Source organism: Tauraco erythrolophus, chromosome 2 (genome assembly GCF_009769465.1).
Source record: "Tauraco erythrolophus isolate bTauEry1 chromosome 2, bTauEry1.pri, whole genome shotgun sequence".
NCBI lineage: Eukaryota > Metazoa > Chordata > Aves > Musophagiformes > Musophagidae > Tauraco > Tauraco erythrolophus.
Window position 1 is genome coordinate 68,991,951 of NC_141466.1, and position 24,519 is coordinate 69,016,469.

Genomic DNA, 24,519 nt, shown 5'->3' on the forward strand with positions numbered 1-24,519 from the left:
CCTTCTTCACCCTGGAGGTTTCTCCTCCTTACTTTGGAAGTGCTGGCTTTCCCACATGCAGGCAGACGGGTACCCGGATGTGCCAAAGCTTCCATTGCTCCAGGCTGGAGTGATCTTATCGGAGCCAGAAAGTCCTGTTCCTGGGCTGCCTCTCCTGTGATCCCCTCCCTGCAGAGCAAGCGGTTCTTCTCTTTCCTTGTAAACTCATCAAACAAATAACAGTCCTGACAGGCTGAAGAAGCAAATCCTGCATAAACAAACTGACACAGAGGCAGAAGATGGGAAACAGGTACTCTATACTTATAAATTAACCTGCTCATGGGATCATGGTGACTTTACAGCTGAACCAGTCGCCGTGGGTTTGGCACAGCTCAGTCCAGGCTGCATAAGCCTCTCCCAGACATTTCCCAGGCTTAATTCAAGGGCCCAGAGATCACTCCTGAAATGTTATTTTGGTGCAAATCCCTCTTTTCCAGAGCCCAAAGGATTTTGGTGCTGTTTTTACAATGTAAACCTCGCTATCTCGGTGGTCAGCTCAAGGCCATACTGTCTTTAGACTGCAAATCCCAGGGAAAATTCTCCTCTCCTCCATGCTTGCATGTCCGCAGCAGCAAAATCAGTGGTGTTGCCCCAAATGAGAGCTCAGGAACTGGACAGTCAGCAGCAACACTTTTATATTTCCTCCCATTTCCCTCATTTTTACCTCCACTGGGGTCAGCTTGGGGTCAGCATAAAAACAGCTCTTAGGATGAGGAATTTTTTACTTGACACTGCTGTCCTAACAGTCACAGCTGGAAACCGTGAGCTCTGGCAATCACCACCCACCGGCATACAGAGCCCTCCCTGACCTCTCTGCTGCATTGTGCAGCCCCTCGGCTCAGGATCCCGCGGTGGTTGGGGTGGGATGGGACCTCCGGAGGTGACTTGGTCCAACCCTGCTGCTCAAGCAGAGCCACCTAGAGCCGGTTACCCAGGACCACATCCAGATGGCTTTTGAAGATCACCCAGGACCACATCCAGATGGCTTTTGAAGATCACCAAAGATGGAGACTCCACCACCTTCCTGAGCAATCCATGCTGGTGCTTTCACAGTAAAAAAAAAAGTGTTTCCTGATGTTTGGAGGAACCTCCTGTGTTTCAGTGTGTGCCTGTGGCCTCCGGTCTCATCTTTTCTACTTTGAAGGTAGAATCTCCATCCTTGGGAGAGATCTCCATCCATGAATCTCCATCCTTGGAGCTCTTCAAAACCCACCTGGACACGATCCAGAGCAACCAACTTGAGCACAGGGGGTTGGCCTAGGGCACCTCTGCAGATCTCCTCCCACCCCACCTACGCTGTGATGACTTTATGTCCCTCTCCCGCTGTCTGCCCTTGAGTTCCCCTCTCCAGCTGTGCCGTTCCACAGCCACAACTCCCTCCCTAAAGGCAGCTCAGGCTGCTTGGGCTCGGCTCGGCTCGGTTCGGTTCGTTCGGCTCTGCTCGGCTCGGCTCGGTCAGGCTCGGCTCGGCTCGGTTCGGTTCGGTTCGACTCTGCTCGGCTCGGCTCGCTCAGGCTCGGCTCGGCTGGGCCCGCGGCGGCCACCCCAGGGCGGGGCGCGCATGCGCGGGGGCGTCGCTGGCGGCGGCGCTGCCGGAGGCGGCGGCCGCGGGAGTCGGTGGCGGCGGCGGCGGCGGGGAGAGCGCGGGCGGTGAGTGTTGGTCCCCTCCCCGCGGGCAGCTCCTCTCCCCCGGGGATACCCCGCCGAGGGTCCCTTGCGGGATCCGACACGGGTCATTCTATCCCCCCGCGGTGAGCTCCGGTGTCCCCGCGTGGGTACCGCAGCTCCCTGCACCGCGCCCGCCGCGCCGCATCCCCGCCGCGGTGGGAGCATCCTGCCCCGCGGGGCGTGGGTCACGCAGGGACAGGTGCACGGGGAACATCCCAGCGCCTGCAGCTGCCCCCAGGGTGGGTTCCCCGCGCGGGTGAAACACGCGTGGACATCGAGGTGCCGGGGGATGCGCGATCTTTCCGCCGCCCCTTAAGCACAACCGAGGTGGGTCGAGCCGCGGTCAGTCCTGCGGCCGGGTGGATGCCGGGGGAAGAGCGTGAGGAGGGGAGGAGTGTGCAGAGAAGAATTTATTTTCCCAGAAATTCTCCCCAAGCCCCCCGTGACCTGTATCTCAAGGGCTTCGTGGAGGAGGGAGGTGGGCATCGGTTTTCCACCCGTGTTTGTTTTTAATAGCCGTGGGTGGATTTCCCTCGCGTGACTTTGACCCCTGGGGTGTTGTGGAGGCCGCGGCAAGGAGACGCATAGTTTCGCCGTGAGCTGGGTGAAGAACCAGCTCCCGGTGTTTGCTTTGGGGCTGCTACCTGCCTGTTTCGCTTGACGCACCCCAGCTCGTGTCTCTGAAGGGTCGGTGAAGGGTTGTTCCCTGCTTGTCTTCTCCTGGACGCTCTGGGGATTGTTGGTCATTTTCCCCTATTTCCCATCTGTTTTTTTTCCTGCCTGAAAAAAACATGAGCATCTCATTTTTGGAGGGGGAAAAAAATAAATAATATTGCAGACGGTCTTGAACTGTTCTGGTTTTCATCGACAAAAATACATATATAAGTTTGGGTAAACATTTAACAGTCGTTTGCTCAGCATCAAACCGACTTATCTCCGGCATGAGCAGGGTTGGGTACGGAGCCTCCTGGTAGCTTGTACCAGGGTGGGAAACACCGCAGATCGAGTGGCACTGGGTACGCAGGACCACCAGTCCCCAGGACCACCGGTCCCACACCCAGTGCTCATTTAATAACTGTGCTCCAGCGGTTCATCCCCAGGCTGCTCTGGCTGGAACACACGGCTTTTTACTGCTCCACGGGATGGAGACATGCGTTTGTTGTCAGATGCTGTGGGATCCTTGCTGCGGAGCTGGGAAACGCCCTGGCGCGCTTTAGGTGCGGTTAGTTGGGGGTGTTGCCAGCCATGCTGGTGGGGGGTTAGGATGAGGATGTGTGTGATGCTGCCCTTGCAGCGGTCATTGAAAACGAGCGAGATCATGAAAAAGCGATGAGAAAGGGCCAAGCGCATGTGCAAAGCCCCGCAGAAGTGAAATCTGGCGAGTATGAAGTCTGGTTTTGTTCTCTGCTGGGGCAGGAAGGGGACGGGCAGCCATGAATTATACTGTCAAAGCGTGCTCCTGCCTTCATGTCGGGGTGCAGGGGGGTGATCCGTGTTGCAAACAGTTCCTAGAAACCCAGGGCCTCCCCGGGCCAAACCAAACCACAAGCTGTTAAGACGTTTCCTCCCGCTCAGCCGGCAAAGGTGTGGGTTAACAGCCCTGCTCGCTGCAGGGTTTTGTGTTCCGTGGGCATCGTTGCCTTTATTTATTCACGCTGAAGCTGTGGCTGGAGCCTCTGGAGGCAAGAGGGTTGTGTCCCTCTGGATGCAGGGAGGGACGGCCAGTGCAAGCGACGTGCCGGCAGCGCAGGCAGAGGACAGGGGAGCTGCCATCGTCGGTCACACGCGTGGGCTCACGCCTACTCGCACGTCTTGAGTCATGCACCAGCTTAATTTGTAGCTGCCAGCCAACATGATAACCCCCACTCCTGAGGCTTTTCATTGCAGTATCCATTTATGCTAAAGAAATTCCTCCAGCGGAATAGATTCCCAGGAAGGCTCCTGGAGGCTGCATGTTCGATCTGCAGCTGTACATATGTGGCCATACCTTATATCCTTCATCCTTCAAGCATAAGCAGTAGCAAATGGAAGCTTGCTCCCAGTTGCTTTTTTAGTCTCCACCGGATCCTTGGGATCGAGTAGGGATTTAATGATGTGGTTGCAGCACTACTCGCATCCCTTGTTTGAGTAGGAATCTGCCATCTGGTCCTTGCTGGCCCTTGCTCGGGGCTTCGTAGCTCTGCTGTCATTGCAGAGCGTGCTGGGAGAGGCCACGAGGTTAAACAGGAGGAGATCTGGGATGAGGACAAAGACTTTCAGTGCAGAGAAGAGGAGAGCTGGAAGCTCCAGGGAGTTGGCACAGAGCTGCAGTCTCTCCCCGGCAGCCTGCTCTCTTGCCCACAGCAGCGGTGGTGTTGCGCATGATTTAGAGACATTTTTTTCTAATGACTGAAGCTCTAAAATCCACAACCTTAAAAAAAAAAAAAAAAGTTTTTCTGCAAGAGGCTTTCTGTGGATGACAGCAAAGCTAAGCAGCCTCAGCCTGTAGGCTCTGGGAGATCTTTCGGCAAAGGTCCAGGTCCTCAAACAGCACACAGCCAGTTTGGTTTGGTGGCTCTGCTTGCAGCAGATGGTTCCTGGGTTGTCCCATCAGCAGATAGATCTGAGCAAGGAGGGATTTGCTGGCTGGTTGAGGTCTCCTTGTGCTGGAAGGCATTCCTGTCTCCAGCAGATATACGCTGAAAGATTTATCCCATCCATGGGTGCTGGTCCTGTGGATTTAGGAAAGGCTCATGGCACTGACCTTTTACATAGGCAAACTGGCTGCAGAAACGCTGTGCTCACAGAGTGTGCAGGCAGCTCCTTGGGGGGTGGAAGGGAAACATACCGTCTCCCAGGGATCTTGCAGGAGGAAATTTAAGATATGAAAGCGGGATGCAGCTGCAACAAATCCAGGCTCCTTTTCCAGTCATAGAATGGTTTGGGTTGGAAGGGACTTTAAAGATCATCTAGTTCCAACCCCTCTGTCATGGGCAGGGACACCTTCCACTAGACCAGGTTGCTCAGAACCTCTTCCAGCCTGGCCTTCAACACCTCCAGGGATGGAGCATCTCTGTCATTGGAGGGGGAAAAAAAAAACCAGGCACTTCTCTGGCACAGTTCCAATGTTGGCATCTGAAATGGATCAATCATCCCACTCCATCAGTGGTCCCTGTGCAACGGAATACATTAGGCAGGGACTGGTGTGGGTGACTGGACCAAAACTATGGCCAGGAGTGTGCTAACGCTTCAGCAGCCTGATGGTTGCAGGTCATTGATCGGGACCATGCTCTGGTCTTATTTGATTACTGGGGTACTCAAAGCCTGTAAGCATGGGTGCTCCACCCTGGGGATCTCATACCCACCTGAAATCGAGCCCCAAACTATTGGGGGCTGTGTTAGTTGTGTGTGTGAAAAGAAGGTGGTTAGCAGATCTGGAAAGAGCAAACAGCAAAGGTTTGTTGAGATCAGGAAGAAAAGCTGCAGAATATTACCTCAATCTTGAGCAATTTTTGATAGGGGAGGGATGGGTTTGCCAGAGGAGATACTTCTCAGCCAGGGTCTATGGGTAGAAATAATGAATATTAACGTTATTGCGTCTGCCTAGTGCTGCAGATGGGTTTCTTTTTTTCACACACCAAGTGTATTGGCTGTGTTATCTGTAGCATCACCCAGTTTTCACCCTGGTTAGGCCTGGAGAAGCTGCAGCTGTGTTTATCACAGCAGACCAGAAATGTGCCATGGTGACCTACACTGTTTCTCAGCATGGTTTGGGTCTTAGCACAGTCCAGGAGTTGTTCCTGGCAGACGGTTTGTGTCTGGCCACCCATTTCAAGGATGTAGCAGTACAGGAGCATCCCAACCAGCCCGGCTGGTCTCAGAACCAAGGACTCGGTGTTGTGAAAATCAGCCCCTGCTTGTGATGTCTGGCTCAAGGTTTGGACTCTCGCAGTAAAACCTGCAGCCTCGTCAAGTCTTTAGTTTCCTAACTTGGATTTCCACTGCCCCACTTTGCTCCCACAAACACTGCAAGACCTCAGGGGGCTCTCCCCCTCTGTGGTGGGACCCCCTCAGCTTTGCCGCAGGGACACAGTGTTTGCCAGCAGCTTTGTTTTGCTCCATCCTCTCCGAGCGCAGCATTCGCCCCGCCGGCTCGGCTGCTCTCATCGCCTGGACCCAGCCCAGCGCAGGCAACGCCGAACCCATGTCAAGAGGCACTTGCTGCTCAGCACAGCTGAGCTGGCTGCTGGCCCGGCTTGTTTCCAGGCCAGGAATCGGGGGGGAGCTGACATTGCCACAGCTTCCATGGGGGATCCTGCCATCTCCTGCTGGCTTTAATGGCTCATCTCCCAGCATCACGAGACATTCGTTTCCTGATTAATACATGCTTGGATAACCTCGCTCCAGCTACACACTCTGTGTGTGTGTGCGTATGCGTATAAGGAAAGGTAGAATTTGAGCCATATTATTTTATTTGAAACTTTCTACAAGATTGCTTTGACCCTTTTTCTTAGCAGATAAGGTTATTTCATGATCCGAGGGCTGGAGCACCTCTCCTGTGAAGACAGGCTGACAGAGTTGGGGTCGTTCAGCCTGGAGAAGAGAAGGCTCTGGGGAGACCTTTTGGCAGACTTCCAGTATCTGAAGGGGGTCTACTAGGAAGCTGGAGAGGGGCTTTTTACAAAGGTATGTAGTGACAGGACAAGGCGCAATGGCTTTAAACTGAAAGAGGGGAGATTTCGATGAGATCTAAGGAAGCAATTCTTCCCTCTGAGGGTGGTGAGGTACTGGCACTGGTTGCCCAGAGAAGTTGTGGCTGCCCCATCCCTGGAAGTGTTCAAGGCCAGGTTGGATGGGGCTTTGAGCAACCTGGTGTAGTGGAGGGTGTCCCTGCCCGTGGCAGGGGGGTTGGAACAAGATGATCTTGAAGGTCCCTTCCAACCCAAACCATTCTGTGATTTTATGATTCTGTGATTTTCAGGCTTGACCTTCAAGGTCTCCAGTAAATCATCTCACATCACATCACCATTTACCTTCCAGAGCATCCTAATCTGTGCAGGTCCCTGTTGGATGAGTGCTTGTAATACACCCATTGGGCTGATGCAGATGTCACTGGGTATGTAAGTGTGTCGAGGGAAATAAAATATTTTATGCAGTGCACTGTTAAGTAGTCCCAGCACTGCCTGGTGCATGACCAGTGCATTAAGAGCCCAATATCTAGTTCTCATTAAGCAGATGAGGACTGGTATCCCAGTTTAATAGCTGGAGAGGCAGAAGCCCAGCTTACAGAAATCCTGAGTACCTGGCCCCTCTCTGGTTGTGAGGATTTCCACATCTCCAATGCTGCAGTATAGATCAGTCCTTCGTACCCTGCTGGCTGCTCGGGCAGGGCTCATCCCTGGCACGAATCATCAAATGCCACCTCTTCCAGTTTCTGTCTTCTGCAACAACACATGTAAATCCAGGTAACTCCCTGCAGAGGGGATCTGAGCGCTGTGTGCATCTGTCACGGTTAGGAGGAAGGTTAGCACCTAAACGTATGGCAAGAGAAGGAAGCAGATAACACCAACAGTATGCAGGAATTGCTGCTAGGAGCTGGTCCGTGGTCTCTTAGTTTCTTATCTCTGGTGGAGCCTTTCCAAAACACCATGCAGAATGGGACTGGGAAGCCGGCACTGTGCTCCCAAGCTGATCTTCAAAGTTTAGCCCTCTGCAAGTGGAGGCATTTGTGCTCAGGTAAGACCAGCCTTCAGGCAGTGTGGGCTTTGGGATGGGACTTATCCACTGCATCTGAGCTCGATGCGGCCTCTCCCAGACCTGGAGAGTGGAGCTGAGCCGCTCTCTGCCATCCTGGTGCTGTAGGAGCTGAGATACCAAAGTTAACCTCATGTAGGAAGGGGTCAGAATAAAACTCCAGGCTTCAAAATGACCTGGCGTCCATCCAGGAGCTTTTACTCAACTCCCAGCAGAGAGGAATTCAGGAATTAATCACCTGCAGCTCTCAAAACTGGCCCATTGCCTGCTCCTGCGTGATCGCCGCTGTTATTTTCATGCTATCCACAATCACTTTAAAAAAAAAAAAAAATGCAATGTGTTTTTATTAAAGACTTCCCTACAGCTGAGTTCCCAGGTCCTCTCTGCTTTGTTTACCAGGAATTACTGCCATTCTGGAAGCCTGAATGCTATTCTGCAAGAAAATATATCACATCAGTACAGCCTCAGTCCCAGACAGTTAATACTGAGGCCAGACCGGTGGGAAAACCAGCCATACTCTGCAGGAAATTTTCTCATTGAAATCCTTCCATCAGACTGTGACCGAAAAGCAAAAGAGCTGGGAAAAGCTCGGGTTTCCAATTACTCTTTTCAAAAGGGAGAGAAAAATTGGAACGGGATCGTTCTCCTCTCGCGCTGCGGTTCTTATTGTGGCTGTAATGATCCAGCCTGGCCATCATCCACACCCTCCTCCTCGCCTTGCTGCTCCCTCCCCGCACAAATGAGACTTGGTTGGTGTTAATTGGGAGCAGCCAAAATAACTGAATCCCCCGGAGATGGCGGAGGGGGGCGAGGACGGAATCTCAACGAGACTCCGTGCAGATGAATGTGGCTTTCAGCCGCTCCTACGCCCCCATGAAGGGAAAAGAATAAGGGCTCTGTGAAAGTGAAACAGCCAGTGCTGACCTTGGGTTTCTGGGTTGGGTGATTTTTTTGTCTTTTATTTTTTGTTCTTTTTTTTTTTTTCCTTCTCCTTTCTCTCTCTTTTCTAACGTTAATTGCTCATGGCTTTGTCCCTCATGTGATCGCTGGAAATTGCCAACTTGTTCTCATTCGTTAATGTCACAAGTTGGGTTTGAAATAAGCAGTCCACCAGGTTCCTGATTTAACGCTGTTCATCTGAGCGTCAGATGTGTTTCTTGTGATTTCAGGCTATTATTTTGAAAATCTCTGCCCCTCCCTCAGCATGTTAAAAACTGGCAGATTCCAGCTATTAAAGCCAGCCTGGAAGAATCTCTCATATCCAGTGCTGTCAGGGAGATGTGCAGCGTCTCACCCCTCCCTGGCTCTGCGCAGAGGCAATGTTCGCCGTATACACTGAGCTCTCGAGATGAGAGACCGTGGCAAAATCCTGGCGCCAGCACACACCGTACAAGCCGGAGCCAGCCTGAGCCTGGTACAGAAGCTGCTTGTCTCTCTCATATCCTTGTCAGCATGCAAAGCAGCACCACCATGGATGGTGGAAGGGGCGATGTGCCCCTCGCATTGGCACGTATCCGTATGCCCAGGCTGGATTGCCACCTTCCCGGGTGTCTTCTGGCTGCCTTTGCTCTTTATGGGCAGGTTGAAGTGTATTGCTGCTTCTCTGCAGGAGGTGGGCACCTCCACCCTGCTCCTGTGCAGCTCACCTGCCCAGTCTGTGCCATATCCGGGCTGTTTTTCAATTCCCAATGTCCTGGGGTCTGCGCTAGCATTACCCTCTGTTCTCCAAGGGGTGAGAAACTTCAGCATACCCTTTATCCTGGTACTGTGTCACCATGATCCTCCCTCTCCAACATCATAGAATCATAGAATGGTTCAGGTTGGAAAGGACCTTCAAGATCATCCAGTTCCAACCCCTACCATGGGCAGGGACACCTTCCACTACACTAGGTTGCCCAAAGCCTCATCCAGCCTGGCCTTGAACAACTCCAGGGATGGGGCATCCACAACTCCTCTGGGAAACCTGTTCCAGTGCCTCACCACCCTCACAGGGAAGAATTTCTTCCTTAGATCTCATCGAAATCTCCCCTCTTTCAGTTTAAAGCCATTGCCCCTTGTCCTATCACAACAGGCCTTGCTAAAAAGCCCCTCTCCAGCTTTCTTGTAGCCCCTTTAGGTACTGGAAGGCTGCAATAAGATCACCCTGGAGCCTTCTCTTCTCCAGACTGAACAGCCCCAACTCTCAGCCTGTCTGTGTAGCAGAGGTGCTCCAGCCCTCGGATCATCTTTGTGGCCTCCTCTGGACTCGCTCCAGCAGCTCCATGTCCTTCTTGTGTTGGGGACTCCAGAGCTGAATGCAGTATTCCAGGTGGAGTCTCTGGAGAGCAGAGTAGAGGGGCAGAATCCCCTTCTTCAACCTGCTGCCCACGCTGCTTTGGATGCAGCCCAGGACACGGTTGGCTTTCTGGGCTGCCAGCACACATTGCTGGCTCCTGTTGAGTTCAGTGCATAAAAACCTTTTTGGAGGGTTTTCCAGCATCCTGCTGGGATGAATGGGGATGGACATCAGCACTGACCCCCTTATAGTGGGCCCAAATCCTTGGACCACACTTAGTTGAAGGGAAGCTGGGAGGTGGTGAGCGGGGTGGAAGCCCTCTTGCTTGGGTTGTATCAGAGCAAATGATGGGAGAGGTGCAAAACACATTATGGCCGGTTAAGGGACAGGGCAGAGGAGCTCAGGACACACAAAGCACTGCAGAGTCTGTACTCACATGTACAGTACTCTGCGCTGCAGAAGGCCTGGGGATCATCAGCTAGAGACAGCGGGTGTCTTGGTTCTGCAGTGAAGGAGATGCAGTCAGCGTGGGGATGTAACTCTTGTCTGTGCATCTAGATGAGGAAGTCAGACACTGTCTTAGCACAGACAAATCTGTAAAATCTCCCTGTCCTTCCCAATCCAACATGCTCAGCCTCCAGCCAAGTTCTGGCCAGATCATCCAAAGGAAATACAAGGCAAAAGAGGGTGAGTATGCAGTGCTGCATAGCTGGGGATCGTCTCCTTGCTTGGGCTTTACCTTATCTTGAAGCTGAGGTCTAGGGTAAGTTGGATGAGTGAGCCTTTCTTTCTCCATCTAAGCTGTACATCAGAACTGAGGAGAAGGACCGTTGCCCTTTTTCACACCATCGCCTCATAGGAGTGCCCTGGAGTCAAAATTTGCCTTGCCTTCCTAAATTTTGGCGTGTGTCCCCATCACAGATCCAGTCCCTGCAGACCTTTAGGGGAGAAGCAAAATCTTTGTGAATATGCACAACATCAAGCACCCCAGCAAGGGTGCTATCTTCAGTCTCATGCATCTGCAAAACTAAAACACCAGTTGCAGGGACCATCTTCCCTTCTGCCTTTTGTGGCTAAGGCAGCTCCACAAAACTCAGCAGCTAGATTCACCTGTGGCAAACAAGGAAAAAAAAACAACCCAGCCCTGAGAGGTGCTAAGGGAGAAAGCCTGGAAAGTACAGGGAGAGAGAGAACTGGCTAGAAAATGTAACTTTTAGTTATGACAACTGGCATCTGCTAGAATACGGAAGCAACGTGAAAATATTTTGTCTGTTATCGGAGGCTTTGGGTTGCGAGAGGAAGTGGGACTTGCAACCTGGTTCAGAGTCTGCTCTGGCTGGTTTTTGTGCTGTCTCACCCTGGGACTGTTTGATAGGTCCCATCTCTCTGCTTTCACTCTCTCTTGGTGTTTAACACTATCCTGTCCTCTTGTTTTGCTGACCTAGAGCGGGTCTCCCATTGTGTGCCCACGCAGACTGTTCCTCTCTCTCACTTCTGGCAGCAGCTGGTATCTGATGCTATGGAAGAAAAATAAGCCATTTCCCACACTCAGGCAAGATACTTATTTGCATGTACTTATTTTTGGCCACCTCCAGCCACTGCAGCTCTGGTTGGTTGCTTATAAGCTTAGGAGTCAGGTCCTAGTCATAGAATCATAGAATGGTTAGAGTTGGAAGGGACCAGTCCTGCAAACATGTATGTGTTGGCTGCACAGGGGTAACCAGAGCCCTGTCAGCATCAAATTCAGTTCAAGCATGGGCATCATGCATGGCATAGCATGGCCAGCAGGTCGAGGGAGGGGATTCTGCCCCTCTGCTCTCATGAGACCCCACCTGCAGTCCTGCGTTCAGCTCTGGGGTCCCTCAGCACAGGAAGACATGGAGCTGTTGGAGTGGGTCCAGAGGAGACCGTGAAGATGACCTAAGGGCTGGAGCACCTCTGCTATGAAGACAGACTGAGAGAGTTGGGGTTGTTCAGCCTGGAGAAGAGAAGGCTCCAGGGAGACCCTTAAGCAGCTTTCCAGTACCTAAAGAGGCTACAAGAAAAATGGAGAGGGACTTTTTACAAGGGTATATAGTGACAAGACAAGGGGCAATGGCTTTAAACTGAAAGAAGGGAGATTTTGATTAGATCTAAGGAAGGAATTTTTCACTCAGAGGGTGGTGAGGCACTGGACCAGGCTGCCCAGAGAAGTTGTGGCTGCCCCATCCCTGGAAGTGTTCAAGGCCAGGTTGGATGGGGCTTTGAGCAACCTGGTGTAGTGGAAGGTGTCCCTGCCCATGGCAGGGGCGTTAGAACTAGATGATCTTTGAGGTCCCTTCCAATCCAAACCATTCTACGATTCTATGATCTATGTGATGAGTTCTCTTTTTTTTTTTTTTTTATGTGTGGAGTAAACACCAGCAAGGAAGAGAAATATCTAGGGTGGAAGAGAAACAGAGGGTATTGGGAGTGAATTCAGTGCTGTGAGGTAGTCTCCAGACATTAGGATCCTGCTGTACCCTGAATCTGAATCTTTCCAGCCAGAGCTTAGCAATAATGGAGGTTGCCATTATTGAGCAAGAGCAGGCAGAGGAGTGCCCAGCACTGAGGTTTGGCTGCTCTGAGCATCCAAGAACAACTTATCTGACATGTCGCCCCTCAGCACGGCTCCATGGATGCTCCCAAGGCGTTGATGCTACAGCCAAACTGCAGCCAGCTCTGATGCGGAGCCTCTCGTTCCTCCATCACCTCCCAGTTCTGCTGCTTCTTACACGTGGAGGGAGGAGCGCTGCAGATTTTGGGCTGTGGACTTCTCCTTCTGCCCCACTCACTGTAGCAGCCTCAGGCATGCAACTCACGTGCAAGTTGTGTGGCAGGGAAGCCGAGCTTATGTGCAACCTCCATGATTTGATTGGAACCCTCTTCACTCTGGTGCAGAGAGACAGGTTATCCCTTAGATAAGTAATTTCACCCTAATTTTGTCCCTGAGTGGTTTGTTCTGTGGAAAGGGCTGAAAAATCCCCTCTGCAAATCATCAGGTGTGTTCTTGACGTCTAACTGCTTCTTGCATCCCCTTATTGGCAGCTCCTGGCTACTCCTAAACATGCTCCAAGCTGAGTGCCTAAGGAAGTGGGGAAGAAAGGCAGACTTGTGACATTGCTGTGCCCATGTGACATAGGCTGAGCTGCAGAGACAGAGCTGTGCTGTCCTCCATGCTTAATTTAGGTCTGCCAAGTCAAGAAAAGCCCCTTTCCACTAAGGGCAGGGCCAGCGCCTTGATAGTGCTGTGGGTCGTCCCACCCAGGATTGGCAGTACACTCTTCTCCCCAACATGTCATCATTAATATTTCCTCTTTCTCCCTTCCCCGCAGGGCACGAAGACGACATTCTCCGGAGCTGGGCTCGCAGCCGCCGCACGCAGCGAGATGACAGCCATCCTGGAGCGGATCAGCACGCTGTCCCTCAGCGGGCAGCATCTCAGCCGGCTCCCCAGGCTGCTGGAGGATGGCTTCCCCAAGATGCCATGCACGGTCAAAGAGTGCGAGGTGCCGCAGCTCTTCCGTGAGCCATACATCCACGCCGGGTACCGTCCCACCGGCCAGGACTGGCGGTACTACTTCCTTAGCCTCTTCCAGAAGCACAATGAGTTGGTCAACGTATGGACTCATCTCCTGGCGGCGCTGGCTGTGCTGCTGAGATTCAAGACGTTTGTGGAGGCTGAGCAGTTACCCATGGACGCGTGGTCCTTGCCTTTGCTCATCTTTGTCCTCTCCTCAGTCACCTACCTGACCTGCAGCCTCTTGGCCCATCTACTGCAGTCCAAATCGGAGCTGTACCACTATACCTTCTACTTCGTGGACTATGTCGGAGTCAGCATCTACCAGTATGGTAGTGCCCTGGCTCATTTCTACTACAGCTCTGACCAAGCCTGGTACGACAAGTTCTGGCTTTTCTTTCTGCCAGCAGCTGCTTTCTGCGGCTGGCTGTCTTGTGCCGGCTGCTGCTACGCGAAATATCGGTACCGACGGCCTTACCCCATCATGAGGAAGATGTGCCAGGTGATCCCAGCTGGGCTGGCGTTCGTCTTGGACATCAGTCCTGTCGCTCACCGGGTGGTTGTGTGTCACCTGGGGGGCTGCGAGGAAGATGCTGCTTGGTACCACACGTACCAGATACTGTTTTTCCTTATCAGTGCTTATTTCTTCTCTTGCCCAGTCCCTGAGAAGTATTTCCCTGGCTCCTGCGATATCGTTGGCCACGGCCACCAGATCTTCCACACCTTCCTGGCCATCTGCACCCTATCACAGCTGGAGGCCATTCTTTTGGATTACAAGAACAGGCAGGAGATTTTCCTGAAGAGACACGGGCCTTGCTCCATTTATCTCTCCTGCATCTCTTTTTTTGGCCTGGTAGCTTGTAGTGCCATCACAGCTTACATCCTGCGATGCAGGATCAAAGTCAGCCTGGCTAAAAAGGACTCCTGAGAGTCACAAACGTGACGGGCATGACATTACCGGAGTGGTGAAAATCAAGAAAAGGGGCATAACATATTAAGAGACATAACTGTCTTATTTGCCTAACACACTGTGACTAACCGGGACCCTGGACTCGGGTGGAGGGCTGGAGACTGCACACTGGATGCATTTTCACAGCAGGGACTGCCTTTTGCCATCCAGGGGGACATGGAGTGTTTTAAGCCAGAACAAGTAATTTAACCAAGGATGCTGGAATAGGCAGAGGTTTCTTGTTCATTCTGCTAAACCTGTGGGTGATACTTTGCTGAATGTCAGGGAGGGCAGCCTGAAGGCTGTGAGACTGTAGAAGGGTCTGCCAGGGCTTGTAACACAGTGGAGAACACACCGTCAGGACCACAGCTGGATGTGATGACCTCTCTGGATTTTGCCGTCTCTTTTCTGTGGGAGACCTGTTACTATCAAAGTCATTAGGAAGGTTTCAGGAGGTGTCTGCATTTCTAGGGTTCAGTTGCAAGGGCATGTTTGACACAGTGGCTGGTATGATCCTTCTCCTGCTCCAGCGAGGCTAAGCTAGGTTCTTTCTACAGTCGCCTTGTCAACTATCTCAACACCAGGTTGCTGAGGTGGCTTTGGCAAAGCATGTTTGGAAACTTAGGTCTGACCTGGGGACCTCTAGGACAAACTGGATCTGAACCTGAGCTCTGTGTCTGCCAGTGACTGGTATGGGTCCAGCACAGATGGAGATGTTTGGTCAGTTCCATCTTCTCTTTCAGTATGACTGCACCATCTGCAGTGGAGCTGCTCATCAAAACCAAGGAGTCAGGCTGTCCCAAGGATTACTGAGAGGAGATGGGGTCTTTCTCAGCAGTTGGAATTTGACTTAAGATAGTGTCAGTGCTGATGGCTGTTTGGTAGCCTACAAGACAGGTCTTCAAAGGCTTAGTTGGCTTTTCAGGAGCTGGGCCTGGGCCTGGGTCAGGTTGGAGATGGTTTTGAGCCTTCCTCAGTAGCAGCGGCAGGGGTTAAGCACCCCTGAGGCCGTCAGCATTCAGGGCACTGGCCCCAGGAGGGGAGATGCTTTTGATGCTGGGTGCATCATTTTGGCTGCTTGTGTGATGGATTCATGCATTCCTGCATAGACTGACTCTGTATCATCTGTCTAGGGAGTCTAACTGATCTCCAACGCTTGGCCTCCAACAGCCCTACTATGGTCATGGCCAAAATGGTATGAAAGTGAAGTAGTCTTTATTTCCTTCTTAATGGTGCTTTTCAGGACACCAGGCAGTCCTTGGTGGGTCTCATGGGAAAGCTGACCTTGAAGCTGCAGGGTTGCTTTTCTCTGACCAATGGGGTTGTGAATCTGGCATGTTTTTATCAGCACTAGACAAAGGTAGAACTGCAAAAGGCAGGAGCAAGGTGACAGCATTAGGGTCCTGTGCAACCTTGGTCCAGGTATGTCCTGGAGACTTGGTGATTCCTGTGTGGAGTAATAAAGATAGTGGTCAGGGACACTTAATGTCTGTGGGTCAGTCCTGTCCAAGGTATAGAAGGGGTTGGTTTACTGTGTCCCCCAGTATATGGGTCTCTTTACCTGGTTGGAGGGAATATCAGATGTGGAGCCGCATCGTTGCACTGAAGTCGGTAGCACTTGCAGGACAGAATGCTCAGAGCCAATTCAGATGGTCCCATGCAGCCTAGACACTTTCTCTTTGCACTGAAGTCGGTAGCACTTGCAGGACAGAATGCTCAGAGCCAATTCAGATGGTCCCATGCAGCCTAGACACTTTCTCTTTGGCCCACTGCTTGCTTTCCAAAGTAAATCCCAGCACGGCTTCTGCCAGGTATACACTGAGCAAGACCTGCAACCTGAAATGCCTTGACATCTGGCAAATTCCTTTGCTGAAAGGAAAGAAGCCATGGGATCTATTCCAGCCACAGATTGTCTGACTGGATGCAAGGGCAGGCAAATGAATCGTGATTGCTGGTTCTGAGCAGGCAGAGGTTAGGGCTGGGGATATGATTTGTCAGGACAAGCACCAATTTCTGCACTTGATCTGTTTTTTAACTATTGAGATGTGTGTGTTTGGGTGTGTGTGCACGTGCGATTTGTTATCCAGAAAGGCTGTGCCTTTGGCTTTTATATCTGCAGAGCCTCCTAGTTGGGTCAAGATTAGCCTGAAGGAAACTCCTGGAGGAGCAAGGTGTGCCAGACAACAGCATCTCTGAAAACAGATCTGTTACTTTGGGCTTTGCGGTGTCCGATGTTTTTTGGACAAATTTGAAACTCATGGCCTTATTGATAAATTAAATACAAAGTGGGAAGGAAGAAAGTTTTGAGTACAGGAGAAGAAATCATAGGAAAACCTTCAGGAGGTCATCTAGTCCACCCTGTCTCATCACTCTAGGCCTCCTGGTTTACACCCAGTGCAGCTTAGAAATGAATTACTTCATTTTCTAATTTCAGTGTATTTTGACAGTACAGCCATGCTGACCTAACAGTAAATTTACCTCAGCGGAGTGGCAAGTGGGGATGGTCCCACTTACACCTCGTCATTCCCCTTCCCTCGCACAGAAGCTCCTCTGACCACAGAGCGAAGCTGGTGCCATGCCAGGAGGTGGACCAGCGGAAAACCAATCCTACTGAAAAAATGTCAGTAATTTTCTGCTGGTTTTAGCTTCCAGCCATCTCACTCGGACAACGCTGCTTGAAGGGAAGGGCTGGAGCGGAGGCCAGCAGCAGTGTGGATCTGGCTGGACAGTATCAGTGGGCTCCTGTGCAGGAAGGGCAGTAAACCAGGCTGGTCCAGAGCTCCTTTCTGGGCTAAAGCTGAGCGAGATGGGCATCGCTGCTAACAGCAAACCCTGCTCTGCTGCTACCTAGAGTTACGCTGGTACCAAAGGAAGGGATCACCCAGGGTTTCCTTCTCTAAGGGTTTGAAAATAGACGATGTGTCCTGCCGTTGTCAGACGAGGATGAGTACAGTAATGCTGTCCAGTTCAGGGGCAGGGAGAGGAGGTGCCCACATGGCTCCTCTGAGGTATTTCTGGTCATATGTCTTCTCCTCCCTGGTCCAACAGAAGTGAAACTTCTCCTTCTGGAGCAATTGGGTGGCAGTGGTGGTGGTTTTACATATTCTCACGTTACCCCTCAGGTGATGCCACTCACATCCTGTGTGGTGGCCCTGCACTCAGACCCAGAGCTGACCTCCTGGTCACTATGATGGGTTGATTTAGCAGGGAATTGCAATACGGATCACTGCTGCTGTGAGGATGCACCCTTGTGTCACAAGGGGCTCACTAACACTGGAGCTTCCTTCATCCCTTTCTCCATCTTCCTCCTCTTCCTCCAACCAGCTTATTTATTTCCCTCATCCCTGGATTTCATCCTTGTGCCTTATGCACCCGGCTGCCTGCCTGGGCAGACTCCACATGCCGTGCAGTCTGCTGCACCTCAGCTGGGCCGGGACTGGGAAGTGGCTGCCGATGCCCTCCTGAAAGCTCTGCCGTTGATCTAGGGGAGACCAGGGCTGAGTCCGGAGAGAGTGCAGCTGTGATAAATGCTCAGCTTGTCTGAGAGCCTCTCAGGGCCTTCTCCTTGGGCTCACTGCTTGGAGCATGCCCCCTTCCATCCTGGTGTTCCTCTAAGGAGGAGGAGGTGTATCTCAGTGGCAGGGTTTGGTGAAGAGCTCACCACCAAAGGTTGTGCACATCCGAGATCCTGAAGGGACTGAGGTCCTAACCGTCTCCACCAGGAATCTCTGGTCCTGAGACAGTATTTCTGCAGATCTTGCAACCTGGATCTGCACAGGACAGCTCCTGAGAATCATCCCAATGTGCCTTATGCTATTCTTTTTGAGGATTCATCCTGAAGGAACCTGAGGCTCAGAGGCAGCCTCTTTGTTATCTGCTGGTCAATTGTTGCTCTTAACAGCTGATACCCACTGACAGGATTTGCTGAGTGTACAGAGCAGAAGGGGAGGATGGAGAAAGGTGCCTTAAACTTGTATTTATGCCTAATAATTTGTGTAACAAGGCAAGGACGGGTTCCTCATGTGCCTTGCAATTTACATCTTTTACTGACAAGATTATTTTAAGCACTGTTTGTTACTAAAAAGAAGTACAAAAGAGTTTGTATTTTTTTTCCCTGGGAAACAGGGAAGGGTATGAGTGTTGCGTATTAACCGTCCCCTTCCCAAGTCCCATCTGCTGACTTTGTATTGTTGAAACATTGACAATATTTTAAGCTTTGTACTGTACTGATCATTATTTAAAAACCTTAGCAGAAAAAAAAAAAAATCTGTAAAAGCAAAACGACTGGTGTGGTGTGAAATTCCCAAATGCACAACTACAGAAGGTTATGAGTCACTAGGAAGAAAAGTCGATAGTAATTATAGAGTGGATACCTTAGAGTGGATAATAATTATAACAATAATGAACAATAGGGTGTGGTTTTATCTGTGCATCTCAAAGCACTTTCCAGGTGTCACAGTAACTGTGATTTTCATTCCGTCTCCACAAGGGAGGTGCAGAATGGCTGCCCTGACAGTGATTAGAGGGATTTGAGTTCATCATCCACAAAAGTATTTGGGTGACCAGTTTTTTCTTAATTTCTGTCAGAGGTGAGTATACAGTGATTTGGTGGCCTAGCCCAAAATATTGCATTTTCAGTGGCCAAGCCGTGAATAGAGGTACCTGTTCAAGCACATCATTTGAGCGTGTGCCTAAAATTAGGCCGAAGAGACACAACCGTTGATGGACAGAAGGATATCAATCAGTTAGATGTGAGCCTACATGAAATAAGGCCAGAGCTTCTGTTCTTCTTGCTGATAGCTGTGTAGAATTGCAGTATGGTTGTGGCTGGAGAGGACCTCTGGAGGTCACCTGGTCCAACCCTCCTGCTCAAGAAAGGCCACTGAGAGCCAGTTGCCCAAGACCATGTCCAGATGGCTTTTGAGTATCTCCAAGGATGGAGACTCCACAACCTCTCCAGGCAACCTGTGCCAGTGTTTGGTCACCCTCACAGTAAGAAGAGTGTTTCGTGATGTTTAGAGGGAGCCTCCTGTGTTTCACTAGTCACTAGTCGTGGGACTGGGCACCACTGGAAAGAGCCTGGTTCCGTCCTCTTTGCACCTTCCCTTCAGTTGTTCATATATATTGATGACATCCCTCCTGAGCCTTCTGTTCTCCAGGCAAAACAGTCCCAGCTCTCAGTCTTTCCTCATAGGAGAGATGCTCCAGTCCCTTCATCATCTTCATGGCCTTTCATTGGACTCTCTTCAGTATGTCTATGTCTCTCTTGGACTGGGAAGCCAAGAACTAGACACAGTACTCTAGGTGTTGCCTCACCAGTGCTGAGTAGAGGGAAAGGATCACCTCCCTCATGCTGCTGGCAATACTTGGTCTAATGCAGCTCAGGAAAACATTCACCTTCTTTGCAGCAAGGGCACATCGTTGGCTCACGTTCAACGTGGCACACACCAGGACCCCCACGGCCTTTTCTGCAAAGCTCCTTTCCAGCCAGGTGGCCTCCAGTCAGTTTTTAATCCACATCACTGTCTGCTCATCTGGTGCATACATCAACAGCTTGTCTGTGAGGATCTTAAGGGAGACAGTGTCAAAAACCTCACGGAAGTTGAGGCAGACAATATGTGTTGCTCTCCCCTCATCTCAAGCCAGTCATTTTATCACAGAAGGTTATCAAGTTGGTCAAATGTGTTCTCCTTGGTGAAGCCATGCTGACTACTCCTGATTACTTTCTTGTCCTTCATCCGCCTGGAAATGGTTCCTATGATTAGCTGCTTCATCACCATCCCAGGGATCAAGGTGAGGCTGAGTGGCCTGTAGTTTCAGCGGTCTTCCTTCTTGCCTTTTTTGAAGACAGCAGTGGTTACCTCCAGTTCTCAGGCACTTCTCCCAGGTGCCACAATCATTCAGATCATTGACAGTGGCCTTGCAGTGACAGCAGCCCATTCCTTCAGCACTTGTGGGTGCATCCTATGCTTAAGTATTCCCTGACTTGATCCTCTTCCACCAAGGGTACATCTTCCTTGCTGCAGCCTTTCCACCTGATCTCTAGGACCTGGGATTCCTGAAGGCTGATCTTGCTAGTAAAGTCTGAGGTGAAGAAGACATTCAGTACCTGAGCCTCTTCCATATGTTGTGTAACCAGGTCCTCTATCTTGTAGAGCAATGGGCCCACATTTTCCTTTTGTCTCCTACGTACCTATAGAAGCCTTTCTTGTTGTCTTTGACATCCCTGGCCAGATTCAATTCTCCAGTGAGTCCTTGATGGTGAGTATGATGTCCAGCAAAGCACCTGTCCTTGTTGTCTTCTCTGTCACTTGGAGGAGAAAGTTAATCACTGCACTCCAGGAACCTCTTGAATTGCTTATGCCCTGCTATGTTGTCCCTCCAGCAGATATCGGGGTGGCTGAAGTCCCCCATGAGGACAAGGGCCTTCAAACACAAAGACTGTTCCCATCTGCCTGTAAAAGACCTCACCCACTTGTTCTCCCTGGTAAGACAGCCTGTAGCAGACACCTACTACAATGTCACCCATATTTCTCTTTAATCTTTACCCAGAAGCTCTCAGTTGGCTCATCATCCAGGCAGAGCTCCATGCACTCCAGCTGTTCTCTCACATAAAGGGCATCATCTTCTCAACCTGCCCTTCCTAAAGAGCCTGTATCCCTCCATTGCAACACTCGAGCCACGGGAGCCATCCCATGTCTTCCTGATCCCAGGGAGATCGTAGCCCCGCATCTACACACAGATCTCTAACTCATCATGCGTAGTCCCCACGCTGCCTGCATTACTCCACGTGCACTTCAGAGAGACACCCCAGCACACTGATTTCCCAGAAAGCGTTTGGGGGATGTCTCCGTAATGGTGCCTTGTAGTCACTTCCTTGCTTACATGCAAACGCTGGAGGTGACCCTGCTTAACTGTTTTGTTGATTTTGTGATCCATTTCGTCACAGCACTCTAGGCCCTCTGCTCATCAATCTTGTCCACCACTCCCTGACAGAGCTCCTGGCAACTCTCCTCCTCCCCAGTCAACTAGTTTAAAGCTCTCTTTACCAGGAGGATCATGTGCAATTGTGTACATACCCTGTCCCCCCGGCGTATACACTCGGTGAGAATTTCAGTCCTCTAAAAAATCTGCTCTTTTTCCTTCTATTACCACCACACTCGTAATTATTATTTCTTAATATGCAGACCAAGGCTTCCGTACTGTTGTGATTTTACCCACCAGAGGGCGAGATCTCTTCATCTGTGGCCACGGAGAGGCCTCCAGTGCCACGAAAGCAGAGCCTTCAGCTCTAGTTCTCCAGACAGGCTTAGGAAAAAATGCTCCCATTCAAGCAGGCATGCAGCCAACTCTGCAAAAAGAGATGCGTTTCTGAGCGAGGGATGTGCTTTGCTAAGGTCTTGCCCTCTCCATAAGTGACAGGGAGATTACACCAGACGAGTTATTAAAACTGGAGAGGAATGGGAGAAAATACTGAACCAGAAAAAACAGGACTGTTAACTTTCTTAACTAGAAACAAACGTAGAGACTTGTGGTGTGCTGAGAAGAAACTGCTCAGTGATACTGTTTTAGGGAACATATTTACTACATGCCTGCCATTATCTGATATTACACACATCCTTGATGCTTGAAAAGCCAGAGATGGTTCTTAGCAAAAGAGAGAACTGGCCTATCCAAAGCACATGAAGCCACGTGCGAAAAGTAAGAGAGTTTCCAAGTCAGAGGAATGAGGCATTTTGTTTCAGTCATTTCGTGTGTCGCCAGCCACAGAGGAGAGAAATTGAGAGAAGGTAACGATTTTTACTTCAAGCACCAGATACTGCAGCAGCAGTTGCCTCGGAAGAGGTTCTTTTACCCAGCGGCTATCTTTATCTGGTCTTATCCCTGCAGCTCTCTGATAACATGGGCTAAGAGGCAGAGCAAACAGCTCTAAGTAAGATGTTTCCTTCTTTGTTCTGTTAAGCAGCTGTTGAAGATGCTCTCAAGGACTAGGTCAGGGGAAGAATACTTCCCAATGTTGCCTGCTGCTCCTGTTGACTTCAGAGAGAAGTGGAGCCTTAACAGCCCTGGGAAAACAAACAAACAAACAAACAACTAAACATGCCTGAAGATTAAGGCATTAAGCTACCTGCTGTCTCTTAAATTCTGCAACTGTTCCCAGTGATGGCTTATCCTTTATCCTGTAGATCTTTGCTTTGTTCTGGCTGAAGACCTATTCTCAATACAAAATAGTTCCTCTGGCTATGAAGTGATGAGCACTAAACTCATTCCTTAGCAGTATCCCTTCTAGCACACCTGTATCAAATATTTGGCCCTTGGGGGTCAAAAGATGAGGTGGAAGAAAGGAAAAATCTAAGCTTGTATGTTTTCATTAAGGTGTCTGTTGATCAGCTGGACAAATATCCCCCTCTCTTTGCATGGGGATTCACTGGTCAGTCTTTTTATTGACATGTATTATAGTAGTCTGTATACACATAATAACACAGTCTTTCCTCTAAAATAAGCTTTAAACAGATAAGAGACAGGAAATCTTGATAAAGATCCTTTTTCCTTTCACAAATAGAGAGTAGGGATGTCAGATTCTAAAGAGGTTTGTCTTAACTTTGTCAAGTCAGACTTGCCTGTAGAGAAGTTGATATCAAAGATGATGCGGAATCCAGATTTTCTGAGTTCCACTTCAATTCCTTATTCTCTGTTTCTCCCCTATCCTGCTTTATAGCCACTATTCCTAAGAAAGTGCCAGCCTCTGCTACGGCTCTCCTTAACCTTTCTGTCTTCATTCCCATCTCCGTCAAAACACCCAGGAGGAATGTACTGGAATCACAGTTTTCTGATCCTGTCCCTGATCACATCCAGCGCCTAAGATCCTACTTTGTGACCCTGGATAAACCCCCTGGCCTTAGTTCCCCGCTCTTAGTTCTCCATACGAAGAGTGAGATAGCAGCACTCTTGCCCCCTTTACAAGCTGTGCACAGGGCGCTCTGCCACACAGCCTTGCTAAAAAGTTGCTGGATGGATCTCCTAGATCCATGGCCCACGGAGGCAAGTTTCCTTCTCTGAGGAAGGTCCTGGCCCCTGCTAAGTTCAGGAAACCTGCTAAACGGTGCTTGGATATCACAGCAGGAGAAATCAGAGAGCGAGCTTCAGTCCCAGCACCTGCATCTGAGTCAGCAGTCACATTAGCAGCTTGCTGTCTTTCAGATCAAACTCTTTCAGCCCTGCTTGGCCTTCAATCTATTATTTTCTTTTCTAAGCTCATCAGGCTCACTCTTTATCTCCCAGCAGCTGGCTTTCTTCTCTCTCTCACACCATGCGTAGACAGACGGTCTGGCTGCATTTCTTTCTGCTTACAAAACTCTCATATCCTGCTGCCTGCCCTTGAATTGCAGCCTAGCCTGTCTTGTGTACCATTGATAAAGAGACCAAGGGAAAGACATACAAAACCCTTTTTTTCTCCGTGGTGATTGACTTGGCTCTCTTTTGTCTCTTACATTGGAGGGTGACTTTTGCACAACCGCCTCTTCCTTAATGGCCCCCCTGCTGCCTCTTTTTGCCGCTTCCTTCAGACAGATAAAAAATTGTGTTTAAAGAGAACTATGTCAGTGCTACGTGTTGCAAACCCCACTATTTCACAGCTAATATACATCCAATATACATAATAAACCAGCATAATCACTTCTCTGTTTAAATCTTTTAAGCACTCCAGGTATGGATTTGGCCCTCCATGGCTGCTCCTCTCATTGGGCACAGCACAGGGCAGGGATAGCTCCCAAAAGGCAGCCTGGATGCCGCTGCCTGTTTTGGAGGCCAGGAGATTTTACTAGCACGGCCATAGCCCAGCTGTGCCGAGGGGGTGAGGGCCTGCCAGAGGCAACACTGAGTTCACACTGTGGGATGCTGAAAGGCCCCGACTGGACGTGAGGGGGAGGAGGCACATGGCGGCGGCCTGTGTTGGAGTAGGCCGAAACAGGCTCACATCCGTAAGAAAACAGGATTAACGCTTTCCACAACTCCCAAGCGCGCTGCTTTTCCACACAGCGAGGAGGAGGGCATGCTGAACCGCCCTTCCCAGCGCGCCCCCCGGCCCGACACCTCCAGCCCCCGCCGCACCGCTCGGGGGCCGGGCTAGAGCCACCGGCCGCTCTCCCGCCCTCCCGTTGCCACGGCAACCCGGCCGTGCGGGGCACTGCGCAGGCGCAGAGCGCTGCCCGGCTCCGTGCGCATGCGCCTCTCCCCGGCGAGCCTGCGCACTGGGCGGCCCGCGGTTGCCGTGGAGACGGCGTCGCCGGAGCCCGGGCAGGGAGCGCCGCCGCCGCT

The 24,519-nt window shown here is 50.9% G+C and overlaps 1 protein-coding gene across 1 annotated transcript; it reads left to right on the forward strand.

The window, feature by feature from the left end:
• Window positions 1–13,104: 13,104 nt before the first annotated feature.
• On the forward strand, window positions 13,105–14,181 carry PAQR8 (progestin and adipoQ receptor family member 8). Its single transcript, XM_009979579.2, has one exon. It carries the CDS (start codon window positions 13,123–13,125, stop codon window positions 14,179–14,181), a length of 1,059 nt encoding a protein of 352 aa, XP_009977881.1. The 5' UTR covers window positions 13,105–13,122.
• The last annotated feature ends 10,338 nt before the right edge of the window (window positions 14,182–24,519 follow it).

What these genes read in the sequence shown, in the direction of transcription:
- PAQR8 (XM_009979579.2), top strand. Translation starts at nt 13,123, where the DNA reads ATGACAGCCATCCTGGAGCGGATCAGCACGCTGTCCCTCAGCGGGCAG.